Raw genomic sequence first — 22,384 nt, 5'->3', positions numbered from 1 at the left:
TTATATGGTGGGCTTTTTTATTATCTTTTGAGGCCACAATTTGCATTCGCTGTCTATATAAGACATTCTTTTCTAATGAACAGCTCATTAGGGAGCTAGGATAAAAGTGACTATCGCCAGATTTAATTCTACTTCTTTATGTAAAGTTGAATGAAGCATTAAAGGAAGCAAACTACAAGAAAGGTGCTGGATAGTCTCAAGAGGTGGGGTTTTTTGTTTGTTTTTTTTTCTTTTATAATCAATAATAGAATGTGTTAGGAAAGTACCAAGATAACTGTATTATATATCACTGCTGTGTCATGCCCTTCAACTAACAGAAAACCTCCTTTGCATGGAAGAGGATTTGCAGATTGAAAGGTCATCTCCTCAACTGGACTACTCTCTCCCATCACCGTGCAGGGAAGATCTGCCCTGGTTGTGCTGTGGGCACGCCACAGCCGGGTATAACGAATATTCCCACAGCTTTCAGCTTGCTCTTACCAGTTCCTCTCACTTGGTGTTTCACATGACAAAGCCACAGAATCTCCCATGAGACAGGCTTAAGCTCAGAAGTTATAGTCCTGGCAAGCATCCCTGAGCGGCAAACAGCAGGAGGCAACTGCCGGAGCTGGAATATCTTTACTGAAACAACTGATCCTGCACAACAAGGCTGCAGTGTGCTGGCAGCCCACTTACTGCTCATTCTCTGGCTCCGAGGGTGTGCCCGGTGGGGGCTCCGAGCAGGAAAAAAACAAAACAAAGAACCTCCTGTGTACAGGAAGAGGAATACAGAGTTTATGAGCTTTAATAAGAACAATCGATTATTTCATGGACCTGTCTCCTGCACCCTGTTGACATGCTCACATGACTTTCGGATGAGCCATAAAAGTTGATTGCAGGCTGGACCACTGCCGAGCAAGATGCAAAGGAGAAAAGAAGTTTTTTATATTGGCTCCATCCCAAAGGCTACCTGGACCAAGAGTCCAAAACTCATTCTCCACCTCCCTGCGTATGTTCCTCCACGTTCATAATACATAGGTACATATCCCAAACTAGCTGCGAATTCAATACCTCTGTATTTCTACCAGGATGGCACTAACATGCTAAAAAGTTAAGCTTGTATTCCAGCATTTTGTTGGACAGAGGCCTTAATCTGTCCCTGGGTGAGGAACCGGCAGCTGCTTGAGTAGTCTCAGACAGAAACTGTCTCCCAAGCCCGACAAGCCTGTGTTTTCTGGCTTGCTGCGCTCACAGCCATCTGTTCAAGTGGCATGTGTTCCCTTGTAAGCTGGTTGGGCTCTTCGCTTAGCACACAGGAACCAGGCAAAGGCTATTCAGATCGGCAGCCCAGAAGATGCTGCTGTAGGTATATCTCCTTCAAAGAAGTCCTTCTATGTCTTCAGCATTTAGGAACACCTTTGATGCATTTGCAAGAGGAGAGCTAACCTGGTGGGGACACTCCTAGATGGCTTTGACAGCATGTATCATGGCTCATCTTCTAGGATCTAATGAAGGAAGCTTCCAGGTGAGCCTCCTGAAGGCACCAGGATAAGCATCACACATAGAGGTGTGATGAAAAAATGGGTCGCTGGGCTATCATTTCAAGCCTACAGGTGATGGACACATGTTAAGTGCTTCACCCTCTGGAAGGGGAGGAGGGCACTGGGGAAGGCACAGGAGCACTGTTTTGGGAAGCAGAATGATGTTTCTGCTCACCTAAAGCCTGTCTGGGTGACCATTAGACCAGAGTGTTCCTACTTGCTACGCCCCTCTACCCACAGTTTTCTCATTTCAAGCTGATTGCTGGCATTTGAAATCAAAAATATTACAGATTGAGTTTCTCTCCTAGTGTCTAGCACACTGGGTTGGACCTTGGTGTTAGCGGCAGCCTGTTCCTACAACAAAACTATCATAATGCAGTCTGTCAAGCCATCAGAGGAAGAGTGGATACTTCAAAATTCAAGAAACCTAAGTGCAATCCTGTTATACAGTACGCTCCCTCTGTAGTTCTGTGCTCACAATACAAACTCATGCCTTTGAAGGTATTTGTTTGCATTTAAAAACCTTAAGAAGACCTGAACCTCAGGTCCCAGCCTGCACAGGTCGCAACAGCTGTATTTCTGTACCACATAAAAGAGTGTGAGGACAGATCTACTAACGATACGAAGCTGCTTCTGTAATGAGGGGCTGAGTAGTATCCCGGACAGGTGGAGGCAGACTCAGCAGATCTTTCCATCCCATGGTTAGAGGGAGCATCTTTTTCCCCAAAGGGGTACGTCCCCTCCTTCCATGCCAGCGAGCGGAGGAAGAGGATGGTTCTGCCTCGGGTTTCAGCCCATTCTTTGCAGGAGCTGTGCACAGTTCCTCGGCCGGGATTAGCTTCCACTGATCTGCTCATCCTGCAATGCCCCCGAGGAGTCTTGAGAGCTGCCAAAGTTGCAGAAAATCAATTCAACTGGCAAGCAAGAGCCCTGGGAGTCTAATGCACGTGCTGTAAGCCCATCCTAAATAGGATGAGAAAGAGAAACCTGCCGCCCATACACAAACGTGAACCAGGGTTTACAGCTGAGGGAAGAACTGGAAAAAAACCTTCAAATTGCTACAGATTCGGGACCTTCAAACCATTCCTCCAGGAATGTTCAACTCTGCAAGTTGCACTCTACTGAATAACACCGAATTCTTGCAAAAAAAATAATCTAACGAATTAAAGAACTGATGCCTTTCATTTTTTCCATTAAAACAGCCGGGACTTTAAGGCTCTGAGACTGTAATTATTGCAGACTTGGTACACCTCACTGTAACAACATAGGAAAATATAACACAGCGACAGGGAGAAATAGGGCTGAGTTTTCTTCCTTTTAAATCTCAATTAAAAAATACATTGGATGAAATTTCCCATTAGCTGGTACTATTTGTACATCCCATGTTCTTTCTTTAATTAAAAAACATGCTTATTGCAATACTGCCAGAATCGCTTTTACGGTATTTTAATTGTAATGTCTCTGCCTGATTAAAAAAAGAAAATATGAACTAGAAACTGCCTGCAAAAAGTATCACAACACACATCTCAAATGGGTTGAGCAAAATGGCATAGAAAACACCGCAACACAAGCAGTTTCCAACCATGCCTGCTGACAAGGGATTTTAAACTGGGTTTAAGGACTGGTTGATGCCATAGACAGGAAAAGAGAGGGAAAAGCTTTTGCCTTATTTCAGCGAATTCAAACCCAGTCTTTATCAGCAGTGACTGAAGCACTAGTTATTTGATAACTACTTATGCAGGTGTATCAGCTAATATTTAATGCTCTTTGCTAATAGCATCAAAGCCTAGGAAAAAGTCAAACAAAATCAATATTTGGATTTCTCTCCTCCCCAGATCTACTCGTAGGATCCATTCTAGCCACAGCCTGATCTGAGCATAGATTACACGAGATCCAGAATATTAATGGATAAGCATTGCTTTTTGGACAAGGGTTCAAAACCAGATAATCACTGACAATATCATGAGTACCCTTGGGACTTGTCAGCTCTCTTTTTCCCGCCCCCCCCTCCCCGGGATCTCATAGCTTAAAAAAAAAAGGGGGGGGGGGAACCAAAACAAAAAAGCTTCTGTTAGCTGTGGTGTTTTGGAAACTGGATGCACAGATTTGAGAGGCATGTGAAGTGGGTCAGACTTTTTCAAAATCTCAGCCTGGAGTATGGCCATGGAAGAGGGAACTGGCATGCTGGTTTCAGCAGGACTGCCAAGATACAGCAACGCCTAGAAGTGAGAGGAAGAGCTGTGACGAGTGATACTGAGGCTTTTCTACGGCATTTTCTAGCAATCTTCTCCCTTATGCCTGCCAGGATGGCCATCGCCAAGTTACTACTGCAAAGGCAACTGAGGATCTTCAACCCCCCCCCCCAGGGTATACTGGCAGCATCACCCCAAAATTCATTCCCAAGGTACTCCTGAAAGACCAAGCAGCTTTTTTGGTCTCCAGACCTCCCTAGAGCACTATAAATTCAAAGGCAATAGCACATGTCTGAATCAAACACAAAGAAGTTACTCCAGTGTAAGCTGTGTGCAAAGGAAATTTCCATCTGTCCTGGGTTATCATAAATATTTCCATACTTGTGATGTTGGGATTACAAAAATAACTGCAATCTGCTGAATTTACAGAGTTATCTACAATCTGTCTATCTTGTATCTCTTCCCCAATCAGTATTGTCTGAGCAGTTTCACAGTCTGGCTGTTAAACTTTCCACTGCCGATAACCACGCATTCAGCTCTGCTTGTTGAGGGGAAAGTAGAAGCTGCTGAGCTCTCCTGGCAGTAAGCAGGACCCAACTGCCTAATCCGATTCCTCTGTTCCTTTGGCCTCCAGATCTTCTGTCCAGACAGTCTGGTCACTACTAGAACCGCTATACGTATTTGACAATATGTTAATACAGTCAAAGCAGGGTCACTTTAAGGCTGCACATGTAGCTGACATCCTTGTTATAAATAATTTCTACAATGTTGAAATCACCATAAGGAAAGACCACAGGGGCAGTATTCAAAATCCTCATGGTGTCCTAAAAAAAGGGGAATTTCAAGAAATGGGCCTGTAAACATGTATTGGGTTTGTTGGATACAGCACCAGAAAATGGGCAATACAGCGTCTTTGCACAGGAGTGGACTCAGTAGCATTACAGCTTTTTTCATCCCTAAAGTCTGTTATATTTTCAGCTTGCGAGCGCACAGACAGCCTGATACCAAGTCATGAAAGCCAAAGGGAGCAGAACTACAATTTACTCCCATTCTCCAGCTCCAACTAAGAAAATCTCTCCAGCTAGAATGTGAATGGGCTGCTTCAATGCAAGCACATATCTACACCCGCCTACAGGCTGGGGGTTTATTGTCAGGCTCATCTTGCAGTTGGGTAAGCTTCGCAGTTATTTGACATGTTCACAGATTCAGTAGTTGCTAGTCTAAGGGGATCACCTAACTGATTCATCTTGAGATGGATATCTATAATATTTAAGGTGAACAAGTCTTTGGTGGCATGTGTTTCTCTCTATCAATACAGTAGCCTAAACAACTTTGACTCCAAATCTTACCAAGGCTAAACAGCTAGCAGCACCCGTGTAAGTGGGGATGGATGCCACAAGGAAACTTCAGCAAAGATGAAGCTCAAGTAAACAATTACCATGTAGATTTCTAAAATGTTTGGTCCCTATGTTTGGCACATAGCAATGCAGAATATAATAGCATCTAGTATATTTTAATGCTACTTTCCTAATTGAATCTACGTTATAAACCAAACTTCTTGGAAAATATGATAAAAGGGAGAAATGTTTGGAATGTCAGATGAGCCGAAGCCATAAAGATACTGCTCCAGACTTCATCAAATTCAGTCAGACCTCCTTTTGCTTCATGAGTGCTGACTCAGATCAAATGTGCCTTTGAGTAGACTCAAAGTTCAAAGGGTTTCCGCTGCAGTATTGTGCCCCAATTCTTCACAAAGTCAGAGACTGAACCTCAAAATCCTCATCCAGGTTTGCAGCCAAAAGTCTCAGAAATCCAGGCTCTGACCTATGTCCTCTACTATATCTGATAATCACACCATGTTTAAGAAGAATCTTGAATCAGGGAAAAGAGGGGAAGAGAGGGAAGAAAATTGTACTAAAACTTTTCACATTTTTTAAATCTCTTTTTTTTTTTTTTTAAACAGCAATGATGCCTGCTGTAGCAATTCTTGAAAATCTCTGAACCTAGACTGAGCAAGTTCAATCTTTTTTGGAAATGTTCTCACAACAGCGATGAACTTGCAAAGTTTTTTCTTTATAGAATGATTATTCAAAGTTAGATTAAAATATAGTTGTCAAATGCACGTTTGTTGTCATCATCTCAATGAAAAACTAGTACTTTCAACATCCTTTCAATATAAAAACATTATTACCAGCAAAGAAGATCCATGCCCTTAAACATATTAAAACTCGTCTTTCCATTTTTTTGAGCTCCATTTCAGCAGAGCCTTACACATAGGCTTGACTTTGAAGGAGCAATTTCACCAAAACAACTCATTCACTTAATACCAAGCATGTGCACAACAGTTTTCACAACCAGGGCCTAATTTCCAGGGAGGAATATTTCTGGCACTGAATTACAAGTAATCTTAATTCTTACTTTGACACCCACAGAGGTATACCTCCTGACATTTATGCTGAGCCTACCTCAGGGTACGTGAACCCTGCAAACCCAGCGTTTCCCCCCCCATAATTGTGCTCCGTTATTTACTCTCCACCAGTCATGCTCTAGAATCTGGGATTATTTATTACATTTGGTAGCTGTAGCCTGTAATTCTGCAACATCATTAATTTTGTAAAGGCTTTTGCAACACACTTGCCTCAAAGATGCCAAACAAAACAGAGTTGATTATTGTTATCAGCACTGCCATTATCACTGAACACCACTCAGGATAGCAGCGCTTTCAGTAGCTGGGGGAAAGAAAAAGAAAAAAAAAAAACCCTTCCTACTCGTATTGTCATTATGCCTCAAACAGCATAAACAATGCCTTCTGCATACATAATAATTAAATGCTTCCCCCGTCCCCCATCACTGTCCCGTTGTATCTACCGAGAACAGACTCAGTCTGCCTGACCAGGTGTCTCCTTCAATGTACGAGGTGGGCAAGGGAAAGGGAGATCACGACCATGAAAAATTCCAGCCCGTGAGAAACAAGAGCACTGAACCCCCCTTCTGCAGACCTTTGAGGTGCAGCAGGTTGAGGGTGGTGGTGGTGGTCCCCAGCAGCAGGGTCCGGCCTTCGTCTATTGTGACGTTATCGCCATCTTGCGGTTGGTGGCCAGCAGGCCAGCTGGAGTCCTCGTCCCATCGGCCGCAAAACTGGAGGGCAAGCTGGAAAGAAAAAGACCCGGAGAGGTTTAAAACTCACTCCTTCTCACCCTTTGGGAAGCCAGCTTGACGAGAGCGTGGTGGAGGAGACGCCAACGCCATGCCAGCTATTTTCCCAGTGGGACCCTGCGTAGAGTGAAGGAATGGAGGGACGTTGGGGTTGGAGAGGTTCTTGCCCTTTGGAAATGCCTTTTGTAATTTGGGGTTGCCCCTTGTCTCATTCTGCTCTGGGTAACGAGGGGCTCGCTGCAGGTCTGGCTGCGGAAAGTCCGCAGGTTTCCTGGTGTGTGTCTCTCTCTGCCTCCCGAAAAGCAGAACTGCATGTTAATTCCTGGCAATGTCATAAAAATAGCCTGAAGAGTTCAGAATTAAAACATCCAGCTAGAAGGGCAATAGTTTGCTTCACAGGATTTTTTCGAGGGCTTTCCTGCCACTCGTCCACATTTAGACATTCTTCCTTTCAAATACCTTTTTAGCTCTGAGCTTATCCAGTATTATTATGGCCTCTCCTTTCACAGCTTGCACATCAGTTCCAAATAAAGAACCGATTAACTTGAAAACAACAAATAGACTGACTTGTGACGAGCAATGGCAAAATGACATCTGCCTGTTTTGAGTCATGGTTCCTCCTCACCTCTAAACGTTATGCGCGCAGTTCGCAGTGAAGGTCGGAACAATTTCTTCAGGAACGTTTGCATATTTTTGCATGGACACGTGTGCACAAGTGTGGACGTAGGCATTTGTAACATTTGTGGATTCACACAAGAACTAGCAAAACCAGCCTCAACTCATTTGGGGGCGGGGGGGAACTAGACATGGAAATATTTGTGGTCCTCACTGGGTTGTGCTAATCTGAAACAGCAATGGAAAGAATAACCTCAATACAAAAGCAAAATATAGTTACTCCATTTTCAGTCAGAGCACATCATGTGCATTAAAGCTTTTGCTCCAGAGCTGCGGTTTAGGTGAATCAATACTGGTGGTGTTATGGTAGTTATTCTTTCAACTGTGCTATTGTCAATTTTAGCTTTATGTGCCTGATGTTTTATACAACGTTTCCTCATAGCACCTAGAGCAGTCAGATAACTATTAGATGGTGACTACTGTCCTCATTATTTGCACCAGGGAATGAGTGTTGGTTCCCAGGCTAAATAATACAACTGGTTTATGATACCCCTGTCTGTAGGGTATGGATGCTGGCATTTTCTTTCCCCTGTCCCATTCTACAATTTCCATACGAAGGGAATCACTTGGTTCAATTTAGAGTGAAGCCTGGGACTGAACTAACAGCCACACAATGAAAACATCTGGGGAACTAAGTCCCCGGAATCAGGGGGAGTGATCTACTTCATCATTATAGAAAAACAGATAAGCCTTCATATCTGTATGCAACTGTTAGAGAGAGTACAATTTCTACACGGTTGCTAAGTGTAATAGGACAAGTTTCATCGTCATTACTTGCAAACATATATTTACATATTTCAGAGATTTAGGACAAAATTCCAGCTGAAAGGATTGATATCTTTATCCACTGTCTTTCCAGACAGGCTGTTAATTACTCTTCACTGATAGTGAACCAGATTATACACAATATACAAGGGTATACAATAGATCCACTGAAAAAGGAGCAAATTAAACTTGTTTTTATCTCAGAGCAGGGGACAGAGGAGGGTACAGGTCATGCAAAGCCACACGTTTCCCTGATACACTGTTTATCAAGCCAACTGTAGCATAAGATTGCAAATTCCATAAATTCCTGTCCGGCACAACCACAACCAACGCTGCTAGCAAAACACTGCGTGATACAGTTGTTGTGAAATGGTGGGATCCATCAGAACTGTTTGCTGAAAAGGTTTGTTAAATGGCTTGAAGTCACTTTGACATCACTCTAACTCTCTGAAGTCACTTAGAAGCCTCCAATTAACTCTAATGGAAAAGCAAGGGCAGTAGGAATATACCAGGTGTTTTTTCTTGCCAGCACCAAAACCTAGTAAACTGTTAGCAGAAGTCTCACAAGACTTAAGAAAAATAAACTCCTCTTCTGAATTTGACTTTTTTGTTTTTTGTAAGAGGGTTCCCCTTACTATCTAGAAAACACCCTAGTTCTTAATTTAAGGTTCTCGTTATATAACATCAGTGTTTAAGTTACTCTTGCTAGGTTTCTGCTGTCACTTCTTAGAAGACTGCATACCCATCCAGTTCTTCCAATACCCTCTGGTATAAAAGCTAGTAGTTCATACATGCCAGTGATCTCGAGGCACAAGAAATGGTTGAAACGATCTGGGAAACTAAGAACTACCAACCATCTTAAGAATGTAACTCAGAAAAGATATAAATATGCTGAAGCCAAGTGCTCTGTTATTTAGATGACACACGTGTCCACAGTAAGAGGCAGTCCCTACACCATCCACCTAAACAAAGACAGATTTTTATGGCTCAAAGGAAGGTTTATTACCCAAGAACGATTACATAGAGGCAGAAAATAATTTGGCCAAGGTCATAAAAGTCACTGTCATTTCACCCAGTCTGTAACTAAAGGTTTCAGGTGACAAGATGCCTGGCTTAGTCTGCTGCCATGTGCACCATCTGCATGTGCACCCATCACGTGATTTCTGATTTGTTTTCTTTTTTTTCTAAATAAAAGCAAACAGATGAACATCAACTAATAACACAGCACCAAGAGATATTTATAATCACTTGCACTATCCTTGCATTATCATGGAGAGAATAGATGTAAAGAATCTGTCTGAAGAAAGACAAGTTTTGCTCAAAGAAAGTACTTTACCACAGCGTAGACTAATGTATAAGGGAGGGAAAGCAGCTCCGTAGTAACTAAGGAAATACATTGAACTGGAGGGAAATGAGATAGTAGAAGATTTTATTTGGTGACCCTTCTCTTACAGTCCTACACCCTTCCCTAAGGTGAAAGAGCATCTCCGTAAGATCTTTGAAAGAAGTAGCGGTGGTCTAGTACAAGGCTAGTGAAACGGCCAACTGCCCTGGCTCACAAGTACAGTTTGCCTGCACCTCGTGGATCCCATACGATTACCCTCTCTCTGTTTTTTGGGAGGAAAGCACAGTGCAATCTCCGACTGTAACGGACATTTTAAGTTCCTTTGGTGAATGGTGGTGGCTGTGTCCAGTTCCAATTAAGCAGCCTGTGGTAAAATAACATGGACTAATACACATACAAACTAACTGCACATCCCTCATCAAGCAGGCAGGGTGACAGACTCACAGCTCTAGAAATCCATGCTCTCATCTGGCACTGCTAATTTCCCTCCATCTGACCTTGGGGAACCTGCTCAGTTATCATAACTCCCTTGGCTAGCTGCCCTGTTATAAACAGGGGACAGGCTGTAGCCCACACTGACCCTACAGACCCCAAATACCACCATTTCTGCATGCCAAGGGTGGCATGGGGGACTTTGCTGCCCTGCATGCTGAGCATAGTCTCACAAATGCTGGGACAAACTGAGGTTCTGAAGGAAAAACAGTGAGACAGCGATCTTATCTCCTGAAGGACTGTATGGCTGAGTCCTAAACATCTTCATCATGCAGCGTCTCCACCTCCTTTCCCTCTGCCTGCAGCTAAGCAGGGTAAGAATATCCCCCTCACTGGTTTTTCATCGAAGCAAAGCTCTTTCCTTTTCCTTTTTTTCCCCTTCCTGGCACCCAGCATTTGACCTCTGGTGTTTAATTTAAACACCTCTCAGTAAAACTGAAGAGCAGCAGCAGCTGCAAGCACCAGGGTCATGGCTGAGCGCCCATCCCATGCGTGTTTGTTGAACGAACCAGGAGGAACCCATAGAGCTGGGGAAAGCTGCTCATCGGCGGCTGGCAGTGGGCATTTTCCTCCTGTGCTTTTTCCAGCTTCAGCACGGGACACAACAAATGGCAGGGAGATTGAAAATCAGGATGGGGGAAAAAAAGAGTTGGCATGAAACGAGCCCTGAGTGATGAAGCTGGAGCTGGCTGGTTGCAGCTGCTGCAGTGAGGTGGTAGCTTCACGCTGGCTCCAGCACACACCAGATAGTTGGAAAGATGATTTGGAGGAAACAGGGCATATGAGACCTGCATAAAATCTCTGCATCTGTGTTGCCGTCAGTGCTTACACTTGACCATGGCCAACTTCAACTAGGTTTAACAGAAGGAGTGAGACCACAAAGAACTATATTCCTTCAAGGTTCAGGAAAATCCGTAGCTAGGCTGAGGCATGAGACTCTTGTGGTGTTTTCCCCAAGGTCACAAGTATAGCATGAACTGAACATTTAAAATGGACACCCAAACTTTTTCAGGATTTGCCCTCACATCAGACATCCATAGGAAACCCACCCTGGCAACATTTCACATTTTCAATCCAGTACAGCAGATGCCACTATCTCAGCAGGGAACCAAGCCTGCAAAATATGGGCAGAAACCTCAGGAGGGTGGGAAATCACAAGCACTGGGAATCCCTAAGGAGCCAGTTGTTCTTCCTGGGGTACCAAAGAACGTGAGGACCAGGGGGGGAAGCTGACATGAAAATACAATGAGCAGAGTCCTGCAATCTCTTCCCATCTCTGACACCCACTTGGTGTCATTTCAAACCCACAACTTATGTACCAAGCCCATAACTTGTGTAGGACACAGGTTAATTTGGGGGCGTATCAACTCCCTCCCCATTAAAGCTCCAAAACCATGAATGACTTATGTAAAGATAAAACAATATTTTAATAGCATACAATAAAAGATGCACAAGCTCCTTGTAATTCAGCACTTTACCCCCTTCCTCCCTGCTGCACCTTCTTTTTCTCATTTTCAGGCAGATTTCTTTCCATTTTATGTTTTTAGCTGCTGCTGTTGTCAGCCAGCCTGGGGTTGCCTTTATGTCAGCCTTTGGGGACACGATCTCTCAGTACCAGTTTCTCAGCTTGTGCCTGCGACTACCAGGGCTCAGGCACAGCAGCAGCAACTGCAACAAATGGATAAATAACAGTGATATACTTGCATTCCCACACAGGCTGGCAAACAGGTCGCGAAGGGATAGGATTGTAAGTGACCACTCCTTCAACGTTTCATCTACATTTTTGTAAATAACAATCATTCTGCCAACACAACACATGTTTATCTGGTGATTTTTAACTCCCTCTTCCCCAAAATGTAAGGTAGTCTTTGGGTTTAAAAGGGTTGAGAAACTCCTGTTAAGACACAGTCTAGATCATTTGATCCCACTTTGTGGTAATTTTAAAATGTGTTTGATTAGCTAGGGGTTTTTTAGAGTACAGTCCCAAAAAAGACGACTGCAACAACTGTTACAGACACAAAGACAAGAGCCCTCATCCTCTGATCAGAAAAAGACAGAAATTACAAATCCAAACCACAAACCAGCAGTGTAGTTAGCCACAGATTCTGCTTGCTGCTGCGCTTAACGCTCTCTCTCCATCTCAGCTGTGGGTTTCAGCTGAGGGTTATCTGCGACATGGCCACAGAGAGAAATCTGAAGTCAGGAGGGTTTTCCCACCAACTCCACCCCTGGCAGCCAGCTTTATCCTTCCCCCCGGACACATGCGATAAGACACAGAGCGCAGTACTGCTCCTGCACAACAGGAACCTGCTTGCACGTGCGAGAAACTCTCCTCGTTGCTTCCCGTGATCTCTAGCAGGGAGAAGGTGCACCCCTCCTGGCGTGCGTGGCCATGAGCAAGCAAAGGTTTCGAACGCTGCAGACACAGCGGAGATTGACACCCACGAGGTAGCCTTTTCCTTGGTGCTGACAGATTGCCATTTAACCAGCAAGTACAGAGAGCAAGTGTTCCTGTCCTCAGTCACCACGGAGAGACAAGGTTAACATTTTAAGTGATGGAGTACAGCGTATATTTCCCCACTCCGTAGACCCAGGACTCCACGCCACATTTGAAAACACTTTAATTTCAGTGATGGATACAGGCAGCTCACTTTCCAGGCTGTGAACTCTTGACAGCTCCTCGGTTTAATACATCAGGAAAAGATTTACACCCCTCACCCAACCCCATCCACCTGAAGGGAAGAAAAACGTATATTTGGAGGAGACGAAAGAGGAGGGGAGGTATTTTATTACACTGGATGTCTTTTACAAGGGAAGTATTTTCAGCCATCTGCTCTAATTATTCCTCCTGTATTGGCCACCATCTTCATGCAACAATAGAAATAATTATCTCCTCAAGGGCAAAAGAAAAAAAAATATTTACAGAAACAAACAAAAGTTGATTATTTTTAGCTCCTAGGGAAAAAAGAAACAACAAGCTACTTCTTAATGAAGGAGCAATTAGGAAGGTGGGTAGAACATCTATAATTAAAACAGACAAATTGGTGCAGGCTCCTCCCTCCTACACATACTTGAAAGGGATGCAAATGCATGTTATTTGCTACAGTCAGTGGAGGCAGTACGCAAAACGCTGCCCAGTGCCCAAAGAAGCTGAACCTGTCTCTTGGCATCATTCCTTGCCTCTCCTGCTTGCAGGACCTCTAACCTTTTGCCATATTAACTTAAAAATGCTCACCACAGCTGTAAATTTATAGAATTTCAATTGGCATGGATACATCTTCCTCTGTATACCAAGCATCCCTGAGACAATCATGATAGTACACTCTTTCATCCTGCTCTTATAAGAACAGTCTCCTGCATGCACTTCAGTACTCAGTGTAAAAAAATGTCCTTTTTTCTATATAAAACAAAACCAAAAGAGGACTTTTGCAACCGTCTTTTCATTCCCAGCAGTGTATAAGGATTTTGCTGACAGAGAGAATGAAGGCATATGCACATCTTCATGGGAAAGATGGAATAGGGTCATCCCAAAGAGGACAGAAAATACCTTACATTGTACAAAAACAAGTATAAGCAGCAAGAAAAACTATTCTCTCTACCAACAGCACAGTGCAACACCTTATTTTGTAGACAAATACATGGATTTAGACTTCCACGCAGAAATGAGTAGAATTTAGTTGGCTGTACTATAAAATCAAAGAATGGCCAAACCGAAGTTGGTCAAGGCTAATAATGAATGCAGAAGTTCCCAAGGCGTCTCCACGCAGTCTCAGGACAGAGGGTACGATCTAATGCTCATTACAGGACCACAGCAAACAAACACCAACTGGTAGGGAAGAGCTGCAAACCAGCACACAGTGAACCGTTCTCTAGGCAATTTTCCTCCCATTCCAAAAAGACCAATTTTCACTATGGAAAAGCAGGCAAGACAGAGATTAAGAATTACCAGGTTTTGCACGGTTTCTCTGACCCATGCAGCAATTTCAGAGAAGCTGCCTTCAAATATTAAAGTAGCTTGTATTGAGTTTCTTTGGAAATCAGAATGCCAAAGCAGCCTAGTGCATCATACAGTGTGATCAGCAATCCTTTAAGGGACTTCCATTCACGTGCACCTCATTACAGTACTCCAATTTTGCCATTGATTGAGGCATTTCAAGGAGCTTTCTAAGCTGGATGTGGTGGAGTAGAAAGCAATGAAAGGAGAACCTCTGCAGAAGTTTGCAATGGACAGTCTACTTCCATCCTCTTAGTAAAAGCACCACATTCACCTCTATCATTTCTATTTAATCTGGTTCCATTCAGAATGTCCTTTGAAAGAAGAACATGACAAAATGGTGAGCGTATTTCAACTTGTCTAATTTCTCCCAGCTTTCCCTCAAAGAAAAGGCAGCCTCTTGACTCCTAGGAGTTCATCAGCTTCAGACCTTGAGAAATTTCTCACCCAGTTCAATTCCATGTGATGATGATCCCGAAAATAACATGATCTGACCACCGAGGTCCTCCTTCTCTGAGTGCCAGTATTAAAACAGTCCCTGATGCCAGTTTAGCAATGAGTAATAGGCTTGTACTTTTTAGATGTTAGTATAAATTGACTTGACAAAACAGTGAAGAATTTTACTAAGGATTCAGAGGCCTGAAAGGAAGTTCCTCTCCAATTCATGCCATGGCAGAGACCACCTATGGTTAACCCAACTGAGCAGAACTGGTAACCAAACTGGGCAACAAAGGTAGACAGATAATTGGACTGTCTTCTTCCATTTATGAAATAAATGATACAAAAAGTGGCAGGAATTGTGCTCGAGCCACAAATCACTAAGGAAGTTGCCTTACACACATTAAAAAATGAAAGTAAGGAAAGGTATCTAGAGAACTATACAACGGGAAAAAATGAATCACGTCAAAAGACAACATTATCCCCAGGAAGACTGGAAGTACTGTAGCTATAAATAAACTAAAACTGGAAATTTGCAGAATGCTTGTGACTATCCATGCATTGAGATTCTGTAAGAGGTTTCCAGAGGGATGAGGAGACCAAACTGTTTTTTCCCTTACGAATTGGTACGCTTGGCATGATTGCCAAGAACAGGCCTGGAACATAACCCAACAAACCCTTTCCAAGGCTATAAGATAATATTTTTATGACTATCTGCATCATCTGTTGCTAAGTAACTTCTCTTTACCCTTTACTCAGGCTATAAAATGTAGGTGGTAGTATCCTACCTAAAAGCACCATAGAGCAGTTCCTTCATTACTGACTCCCGTAAGCATTGATATAACAAGGATCAGGTCTGGACACATGGCTGGACATGAGGTGCACCATCCAACACCTTTATTTCTCATTGAGACTGCCTGTACCCTGAATTAAAAAAGAAAGGATTACTTGTCTTTCTATTTTTTTATTTCTTTTTTTTTAATTTTTAGCTGTCCTGCAGGGATCTTTCTGAATTCTGCTGAGTTACACAAGTGTAGGAATGGAAGAATCTGGCTGGGCATGTTCTCTACGGGACTGATGAATGACCCTAGTCTCTCTCCAACTATTACAGGATAAATCTGTTTACACACAAAAAATTGACCTGGGCTGGTGAGGTGGGACTAGAACCAGGAAACTGGCACGTCCCAGAGGTAAAAATGCATTTGCAGCCAACAGCATTAGTAAGTCAAGACCATAAACAAGCCACGCTGTCATTAATTACTCAGACAGGGGCAGCCGCAAAAGCAGTGAGAAGACCCAAAAGCCAACTGTAAAGAGTTCATCTAGCTGATTACTTCTGAAAAAAAATGAGTGGGCAGTTTTGGAGGTCAGAGCCCATGGCACAAGTCAGTCTCAGGCCAATTTGCAACTGGACAATGGCATGAGAAACAGCTTAATTCCTGTTTAAAAAAAAAATCCCAAACAACTAAACCAGCAAAACCACTCAAAACACAACCACCAAAAAAAAAAGGCTTTTCCAGCAGGGGAGTAATTACTGCCATTTCCAAGCACAGAAGGTAAGGCTCTTTGCACCAGAGGTATTTAATTAAGGACATGGAGTATTAGTTAAATCTAATGGTGCTTTCATAGGGAGGGCACTGAAAAGACATAGTTGTTGTCGGGGGGGTGCGTGTCCCAGATATAGCACGAGTCAGCTTCCTGTACACAGGCAACAAAGCTCACCCGAATACAAGGTAAAACACCAAGTAATGGGGGGATAGGAGCAGTATTAAGCCACTCTATAATTAAACAAACCATGAGACCTGTGGGAAGGTCCAGGTCTATTTACCGCACTCATGTGAGTCCCAAAGTGTTGTTCTTGGGTCTCTCGGGGTCTTCTGAGGTTTATGGTGGGAGGTTGATCCTAAACTCAGAAATCTCCACTTCAAATATTAAGGAAAACACCCTGGAAGCAGAGAAAATGTCTTGGAGCACATGAAGAGCCCTGTTTCACAAAACGCAATTGTTCTCTACAGTAATTCATTGCTAATTCACAAGAATCTTCCAAACGTTCATTTATGGACTCGTATTCAGAGACAGTTTATTTCAGTGGAAACTATCCCAGTGCAGAGTTTTAATCGCAAGCCCAACTTGCATGAAGGTCCTGTGCATGTAAACACATTGGGGAATTCAATGCAATTCTTCCAGTTAAGATACAACACAACTGGTTTTCCCTTTCCAGAGCACTGTTAAAGGGCACGCACAATTTACACATCTCTCTAAACAAGTGATTTCTCGAAGGATGAAGGCTTCTGAGACAGATTAAAAATGGCAATTTAATGGTAATGAGAAAATTGCAACATGAAGTTGTTTACACAAGCGGAATAACCAAGCCTGGTGACCGTGTTGGCCTCTACACTATGCACTGTGCAAATACTGTCTCACAATTGAATGATCTTGACTTACTTTAATCTGAGAGAAAATATTACAAGTACAAAGATTAACTTAACAATTTTCCAACCACTTGCAGGAAAAGTAATCAAATTACGTGCTTATGTGTCAGCAAAAAGGATTTCTGAATGAGCACTACAGTAAACGGGGTGGGAGGAATGAGGCTGGTCCACCCCAACAGTGTCAGTGGAGATATGATGGTGATGGGGTTTTTGGATCAGGCAGGAGAAAAAAAATCCCCTTGTGAGAATCCCAAATTAGCTGTGAGGGTGGGATCCAGCCCCCAACTTTCACACAGCTCCTATGGGGACATACGGAATACAAGTGAACTGGTACACAAACCATCTCCACTGCAAACCTGGCGTGCAAGGGGTTTGCAGTGATTTACCAGGCAAAGACTGAGAAGTGCTTTGAAGAGGGAACATGCTGCATGCAGGCTACAACCTGGTATGCCTTACGCATAAAATAGAGCATACAGACAACAAAACCACGCTACCCAAGGACAAACACTGATACTGCCATATATGCATCCGCGTCTCCTCAGCCAAAGCCACAGGGACATTTAAGTGACTGTAACCGGACACATTTCTTCTATTCTTCTACTACAATATTTTTTCCACTATTTCATTAAGAGGTTCAGGCACATCTTGAGCAATACTTCACAGTATTGCTCCACTGAAACATCTGTTATTACCATTGAGAACCTTTTAAGCAGCACCCGACTGAAAGGTAAGAGGCTTTGTAAGTGCTACTGTTGTCTCATCACCTGTATATCCTCTCTCTCAAACAAATAGTATGACACTTGCCCAGCCATAGCTCCTTCCATCCACAGACCCCCAGAACATGATGGAAAGAGAGACCTGCTAGGAAAACGAGAGGTTGCAGTCCCTGTTTTGTTGAAGGGAAAACTGATGTGCTTGCTGATACCTTGCATAGCGGAAGGGCATTGCTTCATTATCCCACAAGGAAAACGCACGGCTGACTGCGCCAGGTGTGGTTTCTGCTGAATCACTGCAGCAGCTTCATCAAAACCTTTTGCCTGATTATTTTTGCCTTTTTAAAATGTATTTTTAAAGTAAATTCCAACTTTGAGAGGGAGGACCTGAATAGGCACAAAGAAATTTCTTCCGGGCTATACAGTTTTTCTGCCTCCCAGGGTAGCTCTGATGCAGACCAGCAGCGTTCAAAGTTTTTAGTCTCTCAAATCTGCGCCCTTGCTCCAGTGCAGTGCTCTGCATAGAGTTAGGGAAGTTACTAAAGTCTTCACTTTATCTGTCAGAAGTGAAGTCCTGAAGGAGGTTAGAGATTAACTGCTGTGGCAGACTGTAATAATAACCGTCACTCTCAGCACTGGGAGCTGGGTCTGCCATCCAGCCACTCAGCACCACCTAAAACAACCCAGCTAACTTCACTAAAACATTTAGCAGTGTGTGTTCATAACAGCACGGTAATGCAAACCCGCTGGTCAGAATCTGTCCCCTAAGGCTGCACCCACACTGCAGGGATAAGAGCAGGTGTAACACAGGAGTCAGGGGCTTGGCCAGCACCGGAGGCACAGTCTGTTCCCTAAGCTGCACCGTTGCTTGCGCTGTGCTATAGGGGTGCAGGATTTGGGACACCCAGCAGCCGCTGAGACCATCCTGCTCCTATGGAAGTGGCAGCAGCCAGCAGTGCCGACGGCAGACCTCTGCGATGGAGACTGAAGGGCAGTACTGCAGAAGCCTCCACTGCCCTTTCAATCCTGTACCTGCCCAGCAGGGAGAGGGTTTCACCCTGCGCGGCTGTTATTTCAGTAATGCAAGCTTTTTAAACTGCTTGGCCTAATCTGCGAGCTTTCAGAGTCCGCTTTCAAATGCAATGTCCTGTTTAGTTTTAGCACATCAACAACATGCTTTCTTAGCCTATCTGTATGCATTATCTACTGCTGTAATGTATCATGTACTGAACTACCGCATCATTACAGGTAAGTGCTCAGGTTTAAATGCAAACATAATTGCATAATGTGGTACAGCCAGGAAGAATAATGCAGGAAATAGAGCCAGCTCCATCTGATAGTGCAATCTGACTGGAACGCCGGCCGTTCGGATCAAACGCACAGCCCAGATGGGGCAACCAAGAATAAAAGTGCTTTGCGGTATCTTTATTGTCATCATCAAAAACACTTATCTGCCAGAAAGGTAAAAAGGTGAAGATGGGAGTCTTACAGAAAAGGTCACATAAGCAATAGGGTAACAGTGGGTTATGATGGCTAGGAAGATGTCACGCCTTAGCAAAGGCTGCCTTTGCACTGTCACTTTGAGCTGAATTTGCCAAGTCCTAATGGAAATCTGAGCATTGAGTGGCATTTAGAAGACTGGGAACACTCGTGCTGTTCCTCTGCAGTCAAGGGTGTCTATGTAATTGCAGTAAATCCAGATAAACCCTCGGATCCTACTGTGCAAGGAGCTGCACAAACATAGGAGAAGGTTCCTGATGCAAGGCACCTTCCAAATGAGGAAGTGTCTACAGCAGGTACACTTTAATACATTTATTTTACAGCTAAAACAGTGCTTCCATCTATTTAATTTTTTTGCTGTAGTTTGAGCTCACAGTGGCACATGATAGGCGATTTCAGCAGGGGTGCAGACAGCACCGCAACATAAGCCAGAAGGCAGCTGAAGTTAATTTAGTGCACTTTGTACTGAACCGCTATGCCATGAACGACTACGCCTCCGCTGACGAGCAGCATCACACATGTTATGGGACAGTAACGACCCTTGTCATTTCAAGAGATTTTAGCCCAAACTTCGTTTTAATCAGACAACAAGATGAGAGGCTAGCGTGAGAGAGAATCTCTCGACCAACATGCTGCCCTCTGAACTGAGAGGCCTTTGAGCTGAAAGCACAAACTGCTGCTGTTTGAGCTATAAAGCCATCCCTCTGTCTTGCAGGGCTGTAACAGCTCATCTTTGTTGGGAACGCAGATCCCTTGAAATAATGTACATGGCTTTCACTATCTGTCCTCCCACACACACATTTGCCTGCCTGTTAATCGTCTGGCAGGACATAAAATCCAGGGTCCTTTTCCCAAGGACCCTTGCTGGCACATCCTCACCCCAGCATCTGCATGCATTCAAGTGCTTAGGGATGCAGATGGGTACCTAGCAGCATTTTCCAAAGGCAGACGTGATTTCAGGGAGATGGACACCATACTAGGGGACATACCCAAACGAGGATGTACATGCAGGAGACGGAAGTGCCTCAGTCCAAATCCAAACAGACCTATACACTGCTAGCTATCACCACCTGGAGAAACTTATCCAAAATACCCCATGGTATCTGCCTTCAAGTCCCTCAGGTACCTGGCAATCCAGCAACCGCCTCTCCTAGAGCTGAAAATGAACACTGGCTTGGGGCCATGCTGGTGACCAGCCATTGCGGTCCTTTCTGCATGGGAAATCTCAATTTCTGCAGCATTGCCTGGGCCATCTCAGCTTTGAAGCCGCATTTTTACCTCCACTGTCTCCATCCCCTGCCTCACCCCTATGCTGACCCCAGTAGGGCTCCCAAAAAGGTGCTGCAGAGCAACACCGACTGCCCAACGATGGCTTCTGCACCAATTCGTTTGGCATGGAGGGGTTCAAGACAACAAAGGGCTAAGTCCCAGGAGCAGGAAAACATAGACAGACAGACCTTGGCTGAGTGTTCTCTACAATTAGTACCAAATTGTTTCATACCTCTCTGTCCAGCTTTGTAGAGTTCAGTCTGAACACCTAAAGCCATGCTGCCTTGCTGTGCATGCCCATGTGGGCTTGCTGGTGAGCTCAGGGAACGCTCTCCTCAACGCTGAAAGCAAAACCTGCATCTTCCACTCAGCAAATACAGGTTAAGGCAGGATGAAAAAAGGCAAATAAATGAGAATTAGGGAGTGAAAGAGCGAGAGAGTGTGTGTGAAAGAGGGAGAACTGTAATCCCTAAGTGGGTGAAGCTGAGCCTGACCCTTGATCAGAATCACAGACCCAAAGAAGATGTGTGAAAGCAGGAAAATAAATCAATAAGCAAAACAGTAATCTCTTTCCTCAATTTTATTTGAGGAAGTCAAATCTACCGAGCTCCTCACAAACTGTCTTTGGCTAAAATCACCACTAATGAGCTCTGACATTTTAAATTTAACTGAATATGAGCTAACAGCTCCCAGCCCTGCACCACCCATGAAGTTAACTGGGAATATTTTGTTAAAGCTGTAGACGGGCTAAACTGCCGCTTTATTGAGAAGATGCAGCGTTCACGGGAAAGTGTTTATAACGTCCACTTCACCTGATGCTTCCCTGCCCTGGGGTGTCTGCTTTTCTTCACGGGGACCACAGAGCACTTGGTCCCCTCCCCTTCTTCCCATCGCTGTCGTAATTATTTGCTAGTTTTTACGAGGTAGCCTTACGATCCCTTAATGAAGTCCTTTGCTCTGCAGCTATTCACGAGGACAGATTGAAAATTAGGGGCTTCCACTTACGGAGCTGCCAATCAGGGAAAGGTACCCAGCATTTAGCAAGCAGTTGTTAAATCAGTCTATCACCCAGCTATTACAGACTCATCATGGAAACAGCTTGTTTTTACTGGCAATCACATAAAATTAACCCTTTCCTTAAAGACAGAAGGAAGGCTCTACTAGATTAGTTGTGGCACAGTGCTTGAACATGCTGGGCTTTCCTCCTGCTGCAGCAATAATTTTTTAAAGTTTTTAATAAACACTCTCTGAACTGAAATAGTACAGCAATTTAACTGTCCTATAAGCGTACATCGAATTCACACTGTTTAGTCTATGAAAAACCTTGTGATAACACCAACAGTAATGAAACTGGGGAAAAAAAAATCAAACTTTGAAAAAAACCAACACAACAAATACTACTCATCCTTACTCTACTCCTTACTCTAAAGGCTGTACACAGAAGAAATCACAATCATAGAATCATAGAACGATTTGGGTTGGAAGGGACAAGTCGATTACGTTTCTATCACTACCAGTAGCTTACTACAAGATCAAACTTTTCATGTTTGGTCTTTTTCGGCACATGATTTACCGACTTCTTTTCTAAATGAAGAAAACCCCATCTGTGTGTCCCACACACACACTCTATCCAAGGCTGCTTCTCACTTCTTGTGGAATAGATGGGAAGCCTGATCCTGCACTCGTGGCTCGAGGCCAGGCTGGGTACCAAATCCAGCTCTATAGAGCTACGTCCCTGTAGAAGTAGTGTAATCCAGCACTCGCCTCACACCACATGCCATAAATGACAGAGGCATGACAGCGCCTTCAGATACAGCCTACAACCTAGCAGAAACATTGTAGAGGCAGAAAGAGAAGGAGATCCTCCTCCTCTGCAACTCATGGCTAACGATA

At 43.8% G+C, this 22,384-nt stretch overlaps 1 protein-coding gene across 13 annotated transcripts in view; it reads right to left on the bottom strand.

Annotated features, from left to right (window-relative positions):
• Window positions 1–22,384, bottom strand: part of PKHD1 (PKHD1 ciliary IPT domain containing fibrocystin/polyductin) — a 270,672-nt gene that overhangs the window by 175,182 nt on the left and 73,106 nt on the right. For all 13 annotated transcript variants that reach the window (XR_008576501.1, XR_008576500.1, XM_054821415.1 and 10 more), the window contains one exon: window positions 6,712–6,862. Coding sequence is in view for 11 of the 13 variants with exons in the window: in XM_054821415.1 (XP_054677390.1) it covers window positions 6,712–6,862 (151 nt within the window). In the remaining 2 variants the exon portion in view is untranslated. The remainder of the gene's footprint in view (window positions 1–6,711; window positions 6,863–22,384) is intronic.

This window comes from Grus americana, chromosome 3 (assembly GCF_028858705.1).
Source record: "Grus americana isolate bGruAme1 chromosome 3, bGruAme1.mat, whole genome shotgun sequence".
NCBI lineage: Eukaryota > Metazoa > Chordata > Aves > Gruiformes > Gruidae > Grus > Grus americana.
This window is presented reverse-complemented; position numbering and strand designations above follow the sequence as displayed.